The following is an 18,813-nucleotide window of genomic DNA, read 5'->3' as shown; positions in this document are numbered from 1 at the left end:
TAGGTGCTCTAGTATCAGTGAGGGACTGCAAAGATGGAAAGAAACATAAGTCGAGCACATTCATGTCTGGACTATTAGGAGGTTGCTGCAACAACCTAATGTCCAGATTTGTCTGTGCTACGGCCTGTCGGAAAACCTCATCATGAGGTAGGATGTGAGGTTTCGCGTTGTCTTGCTGTATGTAAATTGTTCTTCCTACATCCTCGTCTGGCCACTTGTCTTGTATAGCAGGTATCACTAGGTTGCACATATAGTTCCTCATAACCTCTCGAGTGACTTTCAATGGTTGCACTATCATTGTCCCTTTTGGTCTGTTTTTGCTCTTTTTCACCGCTGGGGTTTCCGTCACAAAAGCCCACGTGCCGATTTTGCCATCAAAAGTGACAACTCCCCCTTCATATCTTGGCTTGGCTACTGCAGTGAGAAACATCACATTACCGATACAGTTCTTGTTCTGGACGGCACGCAAGGGTGGAGGCTCTCCGGGGAGCAGGTAGTAGCTGTTTTTCTTTTTTGTCATGTGGAACCACTTTTCGTCTATGTGAACTATGTCATCCATTTCTTTGAATGACGGCATAGAAGTTGTGAACTCGTTGTCATTCTCATCCAGCATACTGACGCAAAATTTCAATCTCTGAATAATGTTTGCTGCCGTTAGCAACGGCTTTAAAGTGTTAGTGACACGCTTCACCTGACCCCACTGGAACCTTCTGCGTAATGTGGAGGGACAAACACCAAGGGCCCTGGGTAGTGATCGAATTGTTTTTCTCTTGTTAAGAGGGACCGTCAAAATCCTCTCGAGGTCAAGGTCCTTTCTCTTACGACCAACATTGCCCTACTTTCTGATCGACACATCAACTTCTAGACCTTCCTTAATCTGGTCATTTGCTTGTTTCCATATCGTTTCGACAGTTCGTAGGCTTGTCTTCAATAGGCATGCAACAAGCTGCTTGTCTGTCTTGTCAACTTTTCCATCTCTTTGTTTGATTACATCTAAAGCAAAGTAAAGCCCCCATCTTTGCTCATTTGTTAGGTTTGCGTGTCTGTTGTTTCTAGTTGCTCCTTCCATATTGGTTTCTTCATCTTGATCTACCAACATCTCCTCTTCTACTGCATGTATGTAGACATCATCTTCGTCAAGTGGAGTGTAGTTGAGGTCAAGTGGGGCGTTATTGAGGTCTGGGAGCACCATAGTGAACTTGTTGATCAGACCGGCGAGGAGCAGCTGAAAGGTAGACCGGCGAGGAGTAGCTGAAAGGTAGACCGGCGAGGAGCAGCTGAAAGGCAGACCGGCGAGGAGCAGCTGAGAAGTGATGAGTTCAGGCAGATACGGCCTTCTTGATGTGTTATTATCTGCAAACAGGTAAGTTTAAATTGGTGAGGAGGCAGCTGAGAAGTTACAACTATGCTTATCATTTTCTTATGTTCTTGTTATGGATATGCAAATGCACTGTGCATTATCAGCAACTCTACATAATTGAGACATGTGAAATGTTACAGTTGCTTTTAGCTTAAATTGAAATGCTGTCCAGGTTGCCAGGGAAGGTGGCCATGTGGACCAGCACAAGACCAAAACTGATGACTGGGATTTGCATGATATCACTCAAATTTGCATGATATCACTGGGATTTCTTGCCACCATTTATATTTCTGTGAAACACCATGAGGAAAAAAGGAAACTAATCACCCATTACTGAGTCTGTACATAAGGAAAGTAATCACCCATTACTGAGTCTGTACATAAGGAAAGTAATCACCCATTACTGAGTTTGTACATAAGGAAAGTAATCACCCAAATTTGCATGATATTACTCAAATTTTCTTGCCAATATTTGCTATATGAAATAAGGAAAGTAATCACCCAAATTTGCATGATATTACTCAAATTTGCTTGCCAATATTTGCTCTATGAAATAAGGAAAGTAATCACCCAAATTTGCATGATATTACTCAAATTTGCTTGCCAATATTTGCTCTATGAAATAAGGAAATTAATCACCCAGCTAATTCCAAGTTTGGTGGGAATTGTAGGTACCTTTCCTTCACCGACAAATTGACTGGAGTTGCAGCAGCTGCTGTCTTCCCCTTTGGGCGACGCACTCGCCAGACGTGGATAGTGGTGGAGGAGCGAACGCCCTCGGCTAAGAGCGGCGGATGGCGAGGAGGTGGAGAACTATGTCCTCCATGTTCGTTGAAGCGACAGCGAGCGCACGGAGGACCCTACGACGGTGGCCCCTGCGACGGCGACCAGACCAGCGGACGGCGGTCGGAGGTGGAGCTGCTCACGGCGGCACCTGCGCGTGGTCGCGGCGGCCCCTCAGACGGTGGGCGGAGCGGCGGCTGGGGATGGAGCTGCTCACAGCCGCCCCTGCGCGTGGTCGCGGCGGACGGCGGCCGGAGATGGAGCTGCTCACAGCGGCCCCTGCACATGGTCGCGGCAGCCCCTCCGACGGCGAGAAGAGCGGCGGACGGCCGCCGGAGGTGGAGCTGCTCGCGGCGGCTGGTGGAGGGCGCCGACGAGCTCGTGGAGGGCGCCGGCGAGCTAGTGGAGGGCTCCGGCAAGCTCTTGCAGGGCGCTGGCGAGCTCGTGCAGGGGTGTCGGCGAGCTCGTGCAGCGCGGATCGCGGCCAGATCGTGGCCGGATCACGCGCGCGGCGCTGATTGCGTGAGTTGTTTCCGTGCGCTGATTGTGGGGAGTTTGTTGGGCTGATTTCAAAGTGTAAAGGGTTTTTCTGTAAAATGGTCAACAGTTCAAAACATTTCTCCCCCGCGCAGCTTTTTTCGGGACGGAGGGAGTAAAATTCTTCCTAGGAAATTCAAAATGAGAGGCAAAAGCTTTATAAATATGCAACAACTTGAGAGTCAAGACCATAAGTAGCACTCATATTTCAAAATTTATCACTATCCATAAAAGTTTCAATGCATTCATAATCATAATTTATACCTGACTCTCTACCTTTGTCGTTCTCCCATCCTTCAGTATTCTCTTGGATCCGATCAAGAAGGTCCCATTTAAACTCTTCTTTGTTGCGCGTGAATGATCCAGAACAAGTAGTATCCAACAAGGTTTTATCTTGAAAAGAAAGTCTTGCATAGAAATTATCAATAATGATATTACCAGGAAGCTCATGAATGGGGCATTTGAGCATTAAAGACTTCAATCTCCCCCATGCTTGGGCAATAATCTCTCCATCATGGGGCCAGAAATTATATATGTGGTTTCGGTCTTTGTGAATTTCACTTGGAGGATAGAATTTAGAATAAAATAGAGGTATAATATCCTTCCAATCAAGAGAATGCCCATTCTTCAGCAGTTTATACCAATGCGCTGCTTTACCAGACAGCGACATAGAGAATAGTTTATTCCTAACTTCATCCATAGAAATACCTGCACACTTGAATAACCCGCATAATTCATGTAAAAACAATAAATGATCTCCAGGATGGACAGTTACATCCCCTTCATAGCGGTTATCCACAACACGTTCAATAATTTCATAGGTGTTTTATATGGAATCACTTTCTCACCTGGCGCCTCATACACTACCGTTGTAGTAGTAGTAGATATTCCAAATAGGAATTATAGCAGCAGGCAGAAATAAAAACAGCATGTAAAGTAAAAGTTTTCCTTACCAATTCCACTTACCAATAGCGCTTCACTCCCCGGCAACGGCGCCAGAAAATAGTCTTGATGACCCACAAGTATAGGGGGTGTATCATAGTACTTTCGATAAATAAGAGTGTCGAACCCAACGAGGAGCAGAAGGTGTTGACAAGCAGTTTCGATGAAGGATTCACCGTAAATGCTCACAGACAAGTTTTCATGAGGTTTTGATATAGGAGATAAATAAAATACAAGTAAGTAAAATGCGAGAGTAATAATTGCAGCGAGTGGCCCAATCCTTTTTAGCACAAAGGACAAGCCGGTTTGTTTACTTATGATGACCAAACGTTCTTGAGGACACACGGGAATTTAGTCTAGTGCTTTCGCTTCATATAGTTGATTAATCTTCATTGTTTTGATAAGTGTTGTGTGGGTGAACCTATGCTAATGCACCGCCCTTCCTAGGACTAATACATACTTGTGATTAAACCCCTTTCAAGCATCCGCAAATACAAGAAAGTAATTAAGATAAATCTAACCACAGCCTTAAACTCTGAGATCCTGCTATCCCTCATGCATCGATATACCAACGGGGGTTTAGGTTGTTGTCACTCCGGCAACCCCACAATTAGCAAACGAATACAAGATGCATTCCCCTAGGCCCATAAAGGTGAAGTATCATGTAGTCGACGTTCACATGACACCACTAGAAGAATAACACCACAACTTAAATATCAAACCATTAAATATTACTCAACATAGCTCACTACTAACATTTAGACTTCACACATGTCCTCAAGAACTAAACGAACTACTCACAAGACATCATACGGAACATGATCATAGGTGATATGATGATGGATAACAATCTGAACATAAACTTTGATTCAACGGTTTCACTCAATAGCATCAATAACAAGGAGTAATTAACACCGGGAGAGTTTGCCCTATGAAATACTCAAGATTTAACCCCAGATGTTACAGCGGAGACGAAGTGCAGCGGTGGAGATGACGGTGTCGGTGGTGGAGATGATGATGGTGATCCCAATGAAGTCCAACTTGATGACGGTGATGATGGCGACGATTTCCCCCCTCCGGGAGGGAATTTCCCCGGCAGATTTCTTCCTGCCGGAGAGCTCTTTTCTCTCAGGTGTTCTCCGCCTCGAGGAGGCGGCGGTGTCTATCCTCGATGTCTCCCCGCACCTTAGGGTTTATGGGAGATGAAGTACGCGGAAGGGCGATGGCCGAGGGGGTCATGGGCCCCCTCCCCACGTGGCGGCGCGCCGGCCTCGGTGGCCGCGCCAGCCTATGGGGAGGGCCCATGGCGGCCCTCCTCGGCCTCCCCTTTTGGATGGCTCCGTCGTTTGGAAAAATAGGAGCTTCGTTATATTTTCCGTCAATTGTTGATCTTCAGAAATATTGTATCCTGACGATGCTTTTTCCAGCAGAATCCTGACTTCGGTGAGTAGTTCTCCAATAATCATGAAACATGCAAAATAGGTGAAATAACATAAGTATCCTCTCTAAATATGAAATATATCTATGAATAAAAGTAAATTATGATATAAAATAGTGATGCAAAATGGACGTATCACACACCGTTGGGAAACCCAAAGAGGAAGGTATGATGAGCAAAGCAGCAAGTTTTCCCTCAGTAAGAAACCAAGGTTTAATCGACCAGTAGGAGAAAGGCGTGACTTCTGAAGGTGTTGCTAGTTGACTATTGGCAGGGCGTACTACCGGCACACAACACATCCAAAATACTTTGCCCTAACTTACAGTGAGGTTGTCAATCTCATCGGTTTCACTGAACACAAAGGATTAAACGTATCGAGTGGAAGGAGATGTTTGCAGTAATTAAAGAGAACAAAGCTTGCAGTAAGCAAACAGAGCAGGATTGCAGTGGATGAATTTATCAGTGTAAAGGAAAGGACCGGGGTCCACACTTTACTAGAAGTGTCCCTCCATAAAGTGAAATAACATGTCGAGTGAACAAATTACAGCTCGGCAATTGACAGAATACCGACCATACATGACAAGATGATTACTAGCTATGAGATTCGTTTGGGCGTTACAACATAATACATAGACCGTAATCCAACTGCGTCTATGACTAATAGTCCACCTTTCGGTTATCGTCCGAACCCCTTCCATTATTAAGTTGCAAGCAACATATTATCGCATTAAGCAATGTGTGTAAAGTAAACAATAGAATTACCCTTGGATAAAACATTGTTGTTTTCTCCCTAGTAACAACAACACATCTACAATCTTAAATGTTATTGTCACTCTTCCAGAAAACTAGAGGCATGAACCTACTATCGAGTATAAATACCCCCTCTTGGAGTCACAAGCATCTACTTGGCCAAAGTATCTACTAGCAACGGAGAGCATGCAAGATCACAAATAACATATGACAAGAATATATAATTGATCTCAACATAGTATTCAATATTCATCGGATCCCAACAAACACAACATGTAGCATTACATAAGGATGATCTTGATCATGTAGGGCAGCTCACAAGATCTAAACATGAGGTACAAATTGGAGAAGACAACCATCTAGCTACTGCTATGGACCCATAGTCCAGGGATGAACTACTCACTCATCATGTCAGAGGGGGGCATGGCGATGTAGATGCCTCCGGCGATGATTTCTCCCTCCGGCAGGGTGCCGGGAAGAGCTCGAGAACCCTCCCGAGCAAGGGTCTACGATGGCGGCCGCGACGGAACTTTTCGTGGATGGAGGTTTGGGTGTTTAGGTTTTTTCCCGAGATCGTGAATAAATAGGCGGAAGGGCGAGGTCGGTGGAGGCTAGGGGCCCACACCACCCCTAGGCACGGGCCCTGCTGCCTTTCTTCGACCCCCCTCTGGACTCTGTCTTCGTTACGGAAAATATTGACTTCGGCTTTTATTTTGTCCAATTCCGAGAAGATTTCCTGTACAACTTCTCTGAAATACAAAACAACAGAAAACTTGGAACTGGCACTGTGGCATCTTGTTAATAGGTTAGTGCCAGAAAATGTATAAAAGTACAACGAAACATGAGCAAATCATATAGAAATTGGTGTGAAACAAGCATGGAGCATCATAAATTATAGATACGTTTGAGACGTATCACTTATTTGACGCTTGTACCTCTTGGATATTTCTTGGGGTGACATGGGCATCCCCAAGCTTGAGCTTTTGTCCATCCTTCATCTCATCATATCATTCTTCTCTCCCTACACTTGAAAACTTCCTTCATACGAAACTTCACACAATTTTCATTAGCAGCATTAGTGCAATCAAAATAACAAATCCACTTTGGTTTAGTTCTAACATAAGTCAAACATCCATTAAAGCATTAGCTACTGTAGCAACTTCTTCAAAAAGCTCTTTCTCTCAAAAGAACTAAAAAAATATTAAGAGGCAAATGCAAATGGTTGCAAAAATCTATCAAAACAGAACAACAGGTAAAGATCGATTTTTTCGAAAATCCTATGTTGCTCAAATCAAAAAATACAAAACTAACAAAAGTTATATAATAACCTGGGGCATATGCTAAAAAAAATTCAGATCACTCCGACGTTCTGGCTAGAAAATACGAATTTGTTTGGTGACAACACAAAGTCTATTTCAGGACAGCAACTTCCTCAAATTTTACCTTCTTCCTATTAGAGGCTATCCTTGGCACAAAAACGAAATAAAAAGGATAAGGAGAGGTTATTACAGAGGTAACAAGTTCCAAGACTCAATAAAAGAAAAATTAGAGAAATAAAACATGGGCTGTCTCCCATAAGCGCTTTTTAAAATGCATTTTAGCTAGGCTTGATAGTTTTAATGATGTTCTCATGAAAATATAAAATGAAGCAAAAGGAGCATCAAGAAGCAAATTCAAAACACATTTAAGTATAACCCACTTGATATTCATAGGAATCTTGTATACAATAAATTCACAAAGAACAAATTGACAACCATAGGAAGATAAAACAAGAGTAACTTCAAAACTTTCTGCATATAGAGAGGTGTTTTAGTACCATGAAAACTTCTGCAACCATATTTTCCTCTCTCATAATAATTTTCAGTAGCATCATGAATAAACTCAATAATATAACTATCACATAAAGCATGCTTTTCATGATCTACAAACACATAATTTTTAGCAAGCTCAAAAATAGTGGGATTAAAACATTCAAATCCATTTTTAACAATTTTATAACAAGATGGTCGATCATTCTCAAGTGGTATGGGGCTCCAAGATAAAGTCAAGACCCCTCCAATCTCATTTTCAATAGTAGTATAATTAATATTATCAACCAATATAGGACCATCATCTAGAGCTTTATCATAAACATTTTCTACAAAACTCTTTAGTACCATGCATTTCGAAGTTAGGCACAAATAAAGGATTATCATAAGATTTATCAAAATAGCATGAATTATCATAGATAAAAGGTGCATAATTATTATCACAAGTTTTACTGATAGTAAATATTTCGAGAGAATCCACAGGAACATAACCTTCATCCTCCTTTGGTAAGCATGGGAGACAACCAAATAGTGTAATGGATAAAGAGTTATTCTCATTATAAGGTAGGCACGGGTAGCTAATCCATTCTTCCTCCTTTTGTTCATCACTCTCCTCCTCTTTTTCATCTAATGAGCTTTCAGGTTCAACAATTTCTTCTTCCACAGGTTCCTGCAAATTGTCGATACATTCTTGTGCATGACTGAGTCTCTCTTTATAATCAATGATATAACAATTATTGCTGAAATTTTCTATGCAATAATCAAGGATAGAAGAGAACATATCTTTAAGGTTATTACAAGCAACACAGGTTTCATAATTTTAGACATGAAGGATTCTATTTCAGAAGCTCCCATGAATAAAACAAATTGTTCTACTTCTTCAAATCCAAGATGAATATAGTTATTCCAATGATAGTTCACAATTAAAACTTCTTTACTAAAGCCACATTGGAATTTAAGATTTTTAGTATCCTGTTCAGAGCAACAATTTATATCATGGCGTTTAAGCAAAATTTCAGCAATTCGATTCAACTGTTTTAACACGCCTCTCATGACTTTACCCTTATATGATTCTTTATACTTTATAAATTGTTCCATAGAGGTTCTAGCATGTTCTTCCATAACAACATTTTTTTAGATTTTCATTTTTCCAAATTTTTATGAATTTTCTGGTATATAAGAAAAATAAAACAAGACAAAATAAAATAGACAAAAGTAAACTAAACAAAACATAACTAAACAGAAATAAACTAAGCACAAATAAACTAGACAAGACAAAATAAAATAAAAACAGAGAGACAGGTAAAGTGTGCTCCCCAGGAGAACTTATGAGTAGAGCTATGCTCCCCGGCAATGGCGCCCGAAAATAGTCTTGACGACCCACAAGTATAGGGGATAGCAACAGTCTTCGAGGAAAGTAAAACCCAAAATTATTGATTCGGCACTAGGGGAGACAAAGAATACTTATAAGGATAATTCTATTGTTTACTTTACATACTTTGCTTAATGCAATAATCTGTTGCTTGCAACTTAAAATTGAAAGGGGTGCGGACGCTAACCGGAAGGTGGATTATTAGTCATAGACGCAGTTGGATTATGGTCTATGTATCATGTTGTAATGCCCAAATGAATATCACAGTAATCATATTGTCATGTATGGTCTTTATTCTGTAAATTGCCTAGCTGTAATTTGTTCACCGAGCATGTTACTTATCTTTATGAAGAGACACCTAACTGTGGACCCCAGTCCTTTCTTTACACTGATAAATTCATCTACTGCAATCACTGTTTTGTTTACTTACTGCAAGCATTGTTCTCTTTATTTCACTACAAACAAACATCTATTTCCACACTATACGGTTAATATTTTATTTTCAGTAAAACCGGTGAGATTGACAACCTCACTGTAAGTTGGGGCAAAGTATTTTGGTTGTGTTGTGTGTAGCTTCCACGTTATTGCTAATGCCGGTAGTGCGCCCTGCCAAAAGTCAGCTAGCAACACCTTCAGAAGTGATTTCTTTCTCCTACTGGTCGATTAAACCTTGGTTTCTTACTGAGGAAAAACTTGCTATTGTGCTCATCATACCTTTCTTTTGGGGTTCCCCAACGGTGTGCTCTGCACTCATTGAGATTTTATTATAGCTTCAATATAGTTTGAAAAATTCTAATTGCAAAATGTTTTAAAGTTTGATCTTGTTTTGAAGATTTCATCATAAAAGACTCAAATATGGAAGATAAAAGGCGAACTTTATGTTCAAAAGATAAAAACTGTACAAAGTTAAGAATCAAACTAAAAAAGATGGATATATGGATGGATTGATGGACAACAATATTGCACTTTTCAATGTAAACATACCAACACTCACTTACAAATCGGCAAAAACCGTGCTGTACCATGTACTATCATAGAGTGAGAATCTAGGTGGGTAAAATGGGTGAAGAAAAAAGTTACTACCTAATGGTTTATTTCATAGATACAATGTACATCTAAACTACTATGAATCTGACTTTTTCAAAAACCTAAATGGAAATGCAAAATGCGCTGAACACAACATGATCACAAAGCAAATATAGGTGGCCAACCCTACCTCGAGGATACAAATGAGAGATTTGTGTCATGTTGTGAACCTTTCCCCGAGGAATAAAGAAACTTTTGTCTATAATTTGGATCCCAAAGTTTTTTTGGTTGGATCCTTAAACATGACTCTAAAGTGGAACATATTGGGTTTCTGATTCAAAAAAACTCTGAAAAATGAGGGTGACTAGGGCGCGCGCGCGCTACGCTTCGCGCCAGCCCGCGCGCTGGCGTGCAAAGCGGGATCCTTCTGCACGCGCCACGCGTCAGCCGCGGACAGCCTCACTTTATGCATTTTTCTCTTTCCGTGTTTTTGTCATTGGCTTTCGTATCGCGATAATTTGCCAGCTGTTGCATGAGCATTCATCCGCCGCCGCCGACGCGGCCCTGGGTTTCGTTGTTTGACGCTTTTTTTTCCTTTGTTCCTTCTCTTTTGTTTTAATATTTCTCTTTCCGGACAATGGAGATTTTATGGGGTATAATGGGAGGGGTCTCCTTTGAACACTATAGTAGGTGTACTTTGTACAAGGGAGTTCGTATGTTTGTACGCACTGCCTGTTCGTCCATATTTACTGTTCCGACTTTGCACTGTGCGATCTAATACAGTGCATAGAGTCCTACTGGGGCAGTCCGAGAGGGCATGATAAGATGCACCGTGCTATCTAATACAGTGCATATAGTCCAACTGGGGCAGTACGTGAGGGTGTGATAACACTAGTAGAAAAAGGGCCTTTAATCTCGGTTCGCAACTGCCATTAATCCCGGTTGCGCAACCGGGATTAAATATGCGGGACTAAAGGCCCCCCTTTAGTCGCGGTTGCTTACGAACCGCGATTAAAGGCCCGTCCACGTGGGCGCCAGCCGTCCATCAGGGTGGAGGACCTTTAGTCGCGGTTCGCCTGGTCAACCGCGACTAAAGGCCTCCGCAGGTTTAGGGTTTTAGCCCCCCCCCCCCCCTAAATCTGGTTTCTTTTTAATTTGTATTGTTTTATTTCTTTTATATTTTATTTTGTGTTTTATTTTAATTTTGAAGAAGTTTCAGTACACATATTATACGCTAATATATACATGCATATGAACGTACAATTTCAAACAAGTTTGAAATTAGAAACAAGAAGAATTCAAGAGGAATATACAATATATATATATATATATATATTCAATCTCGGATGACCATATACAATTTCGAACAAGTTTCCATACACAAGTTGCGGGATCAGAAGTTCTTCGTCCTCGTAATAGTGTTCTCCTTTACGATGGAGGACTTCCCTCACCAAAAATTCTGCTAGTTCCTCTTGAATTGGTCGGAAGCGAGCTTCTGGACTAAGCGTCTTCCGCAAGTTATTCCTCCGCACATTGTTATCTGACGGCTTCCGCTCAGAGGTGCATCTCCGGATGAACTCACAAACATAGTATCCACATAGATTGGTCCCCGGTGGCTGAATATCCATATTAACTAACCTTCTAAATTCTAACTCTTTTTTGAATTCACCGACCATTTGATCTGAGAACCGTCTCCAAACCCTACAGGACAAAGAAAATTAAATGAACAATGGAGTTATTAGTTACTTGATATTAGGAAATGAACGAAAGAGGCCGAGTGCAAATGATTGAAAATAATTACTTTTGCAGCATATTTCTCATGTTGACCCAAAGCTTTGAATCCATATTCAGAGAGTCCATGATGAGAACTCTGAAGGTGTCAAATTCAATTATTAGCAGAATCCAGTGGAACCTGCGGACACGATACATGCACAGTCATGCATAACTCATCGATTAGACATACCATGCATGGAGTAAACAAAAGAGAATGTGCTCGAGACAGAAACACTCACCCAAAATGGTAAGAAATAGAATTTGACTTTTGAGTTGCTATTTTGTAAGAAAATCCCACAGGTCCTGCTCCACGTCGCGGGGGTGTTTTTCTAACACATATCCATTAACGATATGTGGGTCAAAGAACCCAACATCATGGATGTTCCTTTTTGGCATTCCCCAATCTTCATTCTGCATAATAGCGTACACAACAATATAGTTAGGACAATATATATATGGTGCGGACAATGAATGAGATGAGGTAGAAATAAATCACTTACAGAACGTAGCAACTGATGATATATTTGTCGAGCTCGCGCAGATTGAAAAGCTGGAACAATTCACTCATATGAACTGTTACATAGTAATGTTTGAAGTGATGCTGATGTCTAACTTCCGCATAAATATATTCTTTGCCGGCCTTATTTTTTATGAAACCCTTGTACCAACGTAGCAGCTTTCGCATTTGTGCTGGTAGATCCTCTTCCTGCGCAGGCTCGATGATGCGTGCAGTTAAGACACGTCCGTTGGGAACCCCAAGAGGAAGGTGTGATGCAGACAGTAGCAAGTTTTCCCTCAGAAAGAAACCAAGGTTTATCGAACCAGGAGGAGCCAAAAAGCACGTTGAAGGTTGATGGCGGTGAAGTGTAGTGCGACGCAACACCAGGGATTCCGGCGCCAACGTGGAACCTGCACAACACAACCAAAGTACTTTGCCCCAACGTAACAGTGAGGTTGTCAATCTCACCGGCTTGCTGTGAACAAAGGATTAACCGTATTGTGTGGAAGATGATTCTTTGCGAACAACAGTAAAGAACAAGTATTGCAGTAGATTGTATTTCAGATGTAAAGAATAGGACCGGGGTCCACAGTTCACTAGTGGTGTCTCTCCCATAAGATAGCAGATGTTGGGTGAACAAATTACAGTTGGGCAATTGACAAATAAAGAAGGCATAACAATGCACATACATATATCATGATGAGTACTATGAGATTTAATCAGGGCATTACGACAAAGTACATAGACCGCCATCCAGCATGCATCTATGCCTAAAAAGTCCACCTTCAGGTTATCATCCGAACTCCCTCCAGTATTAAGTTGTAAACAACAGACAATTGCATTAAGTATGGTGCGTAATGTAATCAACACAAATATCCTTAGACAAAGCATCGATGTTTTATCCCTAGTGGCAACAGCACATCCACAACCTTAGAACTTTCTGTCACTATCCCAGATTTAATGGAGGCATGAACCCACTATCGAGCATAAATACTCCCTCTTGGAGTCACAAGTATCAACTTGGCCAGAGCCTCTACTAGCAACGGAGAGCATGCAAGAACATAAATAACATATATGATAGATCGATAATCAACTTGACATAGTATTCAATATTCATCGGATCCCAACAAACACAACATGTAGGATTACAAATAAACGATCTTGATCATGATAGGCAGCTCACAAGATCGAACATGATAGCACAATGAGGAGAAGACGACCATCTAGCTACTGCTATGGACCCATAGTCCAGGGGTGAACTACTCATACATCGATCCGGAGGCGATCATGGCGATGAAGAGACCTCCGGGAGATGATTCCCCTCTCCGGCAGGGTGCCGGAGGCGATCTCCTGAATCCCCCGAGATGGGATTGGCGGCGGCGGCGTCTCTGGAAGGTTTTCCGTATCGTGGCTCTCGGTACTGGGGGTTTCGCGACGAAGACTATATGTAGGCGGAAGGGCAGGTCAGGGGCGTCACGAGGGACCCACACAACAGGGCCGCGCGGCCAAGGCCCAGGCCGCGCCGCCCTGGCGTGTCGTCGCCTCGTGGCCCCACTTCGTCCCCCCTCCGTTCTTCTGGAAGCTTCGTGGAAAAATAGGCCCCTGGGCGTTGATTTCGTCCAATTCCGAGAATATTTCCTTACTAGGATTTCTGAAACCAAAAACAGCAGAAAATAGCAACTGGCTCTTTGGCATCTCGTCAATAGGTTAGTGCCGGAAAATGCATAATAATGACATATAATGTGTATAAAACATGTGAGTATCATAATAAAAGTAGCATGGAACATAAGAAATTATAGATACGTTTGGGACGTATCAAGCATCCCCAAGCTTAGTTCCTACTCGCCCTCGAGTAGGTAAACGATAACAAAGATAATTTCTGAAGTGACATGCTATCATAATCTTGATCAATACTATTGTAAAGCACATGAGATGAATGCAGCGATTCGAAGCAATGGTGAAGATAATGAGTAAACAAATGAATCATATAGCAAAGACTTTTCATGAATAATACTTTCAAGACAAGCATCAATAAGACTTGCATAACAGTTAACTCATAAAGCAATAAATTCTTAGTAAAGGAGTTGAAGCAACACAAAGGAACATATAAGTTTCAGCGGTTGCTTTCAACTTTAACATGTATGTGTCATGGATAATTGTCAACACAAAGTAATATAACAAGTGCAATAGGTAAACATGTAAGAATCAATGCACACAGTTGATACAAGTGTTTGCTTCTAAGATAGAAAGAATAGGTAAACTGACTCAACAATAAAGTAAAAGATAGGCCCTTCGCAGAGGGAAGCATTGATTACTATATTTGTGCTAGAGCTTTCATTTTGAAAACAAGAAACAATTTTGTCAACGGTAGTAATAAAGCATATGAGTTATGTATAAGACATCTTATAAGTTGCAAGCCTCATGCATAGTATACTAATAGTGCTCGCACCTTGTCCTAATTAGCTTGGGTTAACACGGATTATCATTGCATAACATATGTTTCAACCAAGTGTCACAAAGGGGTACCTCTATGCACTTTGTACAAGGGTCTAAGGAGAAGGTTCGCATTGGATTTCTCGCTTTTGATCATTCTCAACTTAGACACCCATACCGGGACAACATAGACAACAGATAATGGACTCCTCTTTTAATGCTTAAGCATTCAACAACAGTTAATATTCTCATAAGAGATTGAGGTTTTATGTCCAAACTGAAACTTCCACCATGAATCATGGCTTTAGTTAGCGGCCCAATGTTCTTTTCTAACAGTATGCATACTCAAACCATTTGATTGTAAAAACCGCCCTTACTTCAGACAAGACGAACATGCATAGCAACTCACATGATATTCAACAAAGGTAAAAGAGTTGATGGCGTCCCCAGAAAACATGGTTACCGCTCAACAAGCAACTTACTAAGAAATAAGACACATAAGAACATATTCTTCACCACGATAGTTTTTAAGCTATTTTGTCCCATGAGCTATATATTGTAAAGGTAAAGAATAGAAATTTTAAAGGTAGCACTCAAGTAATGTACTTTGGAATGGCGGAGAAATACCATGTGGTAGGTAGGTATGGTGCACACAAATGGCATAGTTTTTGGCTCAAGGATTTGGATGCACAAGAAGAATCCCTCTCAATACAAGGCTAGGCTAGCAAGGTTGTTTGAAGCAAACTCAAGTATGAAATGGTGCAGCAAGACTCACATATAAACATATTGTAAGCATTATAAGACTTTACATCGTCTCCTTGTTGTTCAAACACCTCAACCAGAAAATATCTAGACTTAGAGAGAACAATCATGCAAACCAAATTTTAACATGCTCTATGTGGTTATTCATTAATGGGTACAAGGTACATGATGCAAGAGCTTAAACAAGATCTATATGAGCACAACAATTGCCAAGTATCACATTATTCAAGACATTATACCATTTACCACATGCGGCATTTTCCGTTTCCAACCATATATCAATGAATGAGGTAGTTCAACTTTCGCAATGAACATTTAAGAATAAAGCTTAGAACACATGTGTTCATACGAAACAGCGGAGCGTAATATCTCCAATATAAAGGAATGTGGGATCCAATTTTATTCAAACAAAACAAAAACAAAAACAAACAGACGCTCCAAGTAAAGCACATAAGATGTGATGGAATAAAAATATAGTTTCACTAGAGGAACCTGATAATGTTGTCGATGAAGAAGGGGATGCCTTGGGCATCCCCAAGCTTAGACGCTTGGGTCTTCTTAAAATATGCAGTGATGAACCACGGGGGCATCCCCAAGCTTTGACTTTTCACTCTTCTTGATCATATTGTATCATCCTCCTCTCTTGACCCTTGAAAACTTCCTCCACACCAAACTCGAATCAAACTCATTAGAGAGTCAGTGAATAATTCATATATTCAGAGGTGACATAATCATTCTTAATACTTCTGGACATTGCACAAAGCTACTTAAAGTTAATGGAACAAAGAAATCCATCAAACATAGCAAAACAGGCAATGAGAAATAAAAGGCAGAATCTGTCAAAACAGAACAGTTCGTAAAGACGAATTTTAAAATGGCACTAGACTTGCTCAGATGAAAATGCCCAAATTGAATGAAAGTTGCGTACATATCTGAGGATCACGCACGTAAATTGGCAGATTTTTCTGAGTTACCTACAGAGAACCCTGCCCAAATTCGTGACAGCAAGAAATCTATTTCTGCGCAGTAATCCAAATCTAGTATTGACTTTACTATCAAAGACTTTACTTGGCACAACAATGCAATAAAATAAAGATAAGGAGAGGTTGCTACAGTAGTAACAACTTCCAAGACTCAAATATAAAACAAAATTGCTGTAGTAAAATAAACACATGGGTTATCTCCCAAGAAGTGCTTTCTTTATAGCCATTAAGATGGGCTCAGTAATTTTAATGATGCACTCGCAAGAAATAAGAGTTGAAGCAAAAGAGAGCATCAAGAAGCAAATTCAAAACAAATTTGAGCCTAACCTACTTCCTATGGAAAGGAATCTTGTAAATAAACAAATTCATGAAGCATAATGCAACAAGCATAGAAAGATAAAACAAGTGTAACTTCAAAAATTTCAGCATATAGAGAGGTGTTTTAGTAACATGAAAATTTCTACAACCATATTTTCCTCTCTCATAATAACTTTCAGTGGCATCATGAACAAACTCAACAATATAAGTATCACGTAAAGCATTCTTATTTACATGCATAAAAGTATCATTACTCTCTACATAAGCATAATCAATTTTATTAGTTGTAGTGGGAGGAAATTCAACAAAGTAGCTAGCATTATTATTCTCATCATCAAATATAGGAGGCATAGTATAGTCAAAGAAAATTTTCTCCTCCATGCTTGGGGGACTAAAAATATCATGCTCCTCAAAACCAGCTTCCCCAAGCTTAGAATTTTCTATAGCATTAGCAACAATGGTGTTCAAAGTATTCATACTATTAACATTGCCATTAGCATGCATATAAAGTTCCATAGGTTTTTTAATTCTCTCTTCAAACACCTCATGTCCTAACTCAAGATAAATACTATAAAGATCTCTAATATTTTTGTTGTTTTCCATTAAGCCTAACTAGTGAAATCACTCAACTTAGTGTTCTCAGGAGTATTCATTTTAGCAGTAGTAAATAAAGCAAACTAAATAAAGTAAATGCAAGTAACTAATTTTTTTTGTGTTTTTAATATGGAGAACAAGACAGTAAATAAAGTAAAACTAGCAACTAATTTTTTTGTGTTTTGTTTTAGTGCAGCAAACAAAGTAGTAAATAAAGTAAAACAAAGCAAGACAAAAACAAAGTAAAGAGATTGGAAGTGGAGACTCCCCTTGCAGCGTGTCTTGATCTCCCCGGCAACGGCGCCAGAAAAAGAGCTTGATGCGTGCAGTTAACACACGTCCGTTGGGAACCCCAAGAGGAAGGTGTGATGCAGACAGTAGCAAGTTTTCCCTCAGAAAGAAACCAAGGTTTATCGAACCAGGAAGAGCCAAGAAGCACGTTGAAGGTTGATGGCGGCGAAGTGTAGTGCGGCGCAACACCAGGGATTCCGGCGCCAACGTGGAACCTGCACAACACAACCAAAGTACTTTGCCCCAACGTAACAGTGAGGTTGTCAATCTCACCGGCTTGCTGTGAACAAAGGATTAACCGTATTGTGTGGAAGATGATTGTTTGCGAACAACAGTAAAGAACAAGTATTGCAGTAGATTGTATTTCAGATGTAAAGAATAGGATCGGGGTCCATAGTTCACTAGTGGTGTCTCTCCCATAAGATAGCAGATGTTGGGTGAACAAATTACAGTTGGGAAATTGACAAATAAACAAGGCATAACAATGCACATACATATATCATGATGAGTACTATGAGATTTAATCAGGGCATTACGACAAAGTACATAGACCGCCATCCAGCATGCATCTATGCCTAAAAAGTCCACCTTCAGGTTATCATCCGAACCCCCTCCAGTATTAAGTTGTAAACAACAGACAATTGCATTAAGTATGGTGCGTAATGTAATCAACACAAATATCCTTAGACAAAGCATCGATGTTTTATCCCTAGTGGCAACAGCACATCCACAACCTTAGAACTTTCTGTCACTGTCCCAGATTTAATGGAGGCATGAAGCCACTATCGAGCATAAATACTCCCTCTTGGAGTCACAAGTATCAACTTGGCCAGAGCCTCTACTAGCAACGGAGAGCATGCAAGAACATAAATAACATATATGATAGATTGATAATCAACTTGACATAGTATTCAATATTCATCGGATCCCAACAAACACAACATGTAGGATTACAAATAAACAATCTTGATCATGATAGGCAGCTCACAAGATCGAACATGATAGCACAATGAGGAGAAGATGACCATCTAGCTACTGCTATGGACCCATAGTCCAGGGGTGAACTACTCACACATCGATCCGGAGGCGATCATCGCGATGAAGAGACCTCCGGGAGATGATTTCCCTCTCCGGCAGGGTGCCG

The 18,813-nt window shown here is 40.7% G+C and overlaps 1 protein-coding gene across 2 annotated transcripts; it reads left to right on the top strand.

The window, feature by feature from the left end:
- Nucleotides 1–1,122: 1,122 nt before the first annotated feature.
- LOC127338484 (uncharacterized) lies at nucleotides 1,123–2,800 on the top strand. 2 transcript variants are annotated; one of them, XR_007874427.2, is made up of 2 exons: nucleotides 1,123–1,363; nucleotides 1,533–1,783. XR_007874427.2 is itself a non-coding variant. In XM_051364601.2 (2 exons), exons 1-2 carry the CDS (start codon nucleotides 1,314–1,316, stop codon nucleotides 2,708–2,710), a joined length of 729 nt encoding a protein of 242 aa, XP_051220561.2. In that variant the 5' UTR covers nucleotides 1,123–1,313; the 3' UTR covers nucleotides 2,711–2,800. The 2 variants fall into 2 exon arrangements, 1 of the variants encoding a protein (XP_051220561.2); XM_051364601.2 differs by lacking the exon at nucleotides 1,533–1,783 and adding an exon at nucleotides 2,032–2,800.
- The last annotated feature ends 16,013 nt before the right edge of the window (nucleotides 2,801–18,813 follow it).

This window comes from Lolium perenne, chromosome 1 (genome assembly GCF_019359855.2).
Source record: "Lolium perenne isolate Kyuss_39 chromosome 1, Kyuss_2.0, whole genome shotgun sequence".
In the NCBI taxonomy this organism is placed as follows: domain Eukaryota; kingdom Viridiplantae; phylum Streptophyta; class Magnoliopsida; order Poales; family Poaceae; genus Lolium; species Lolium perenne.
This window is presented reverse-complemented; position numbering and strand designations above follow the sequence as displayed.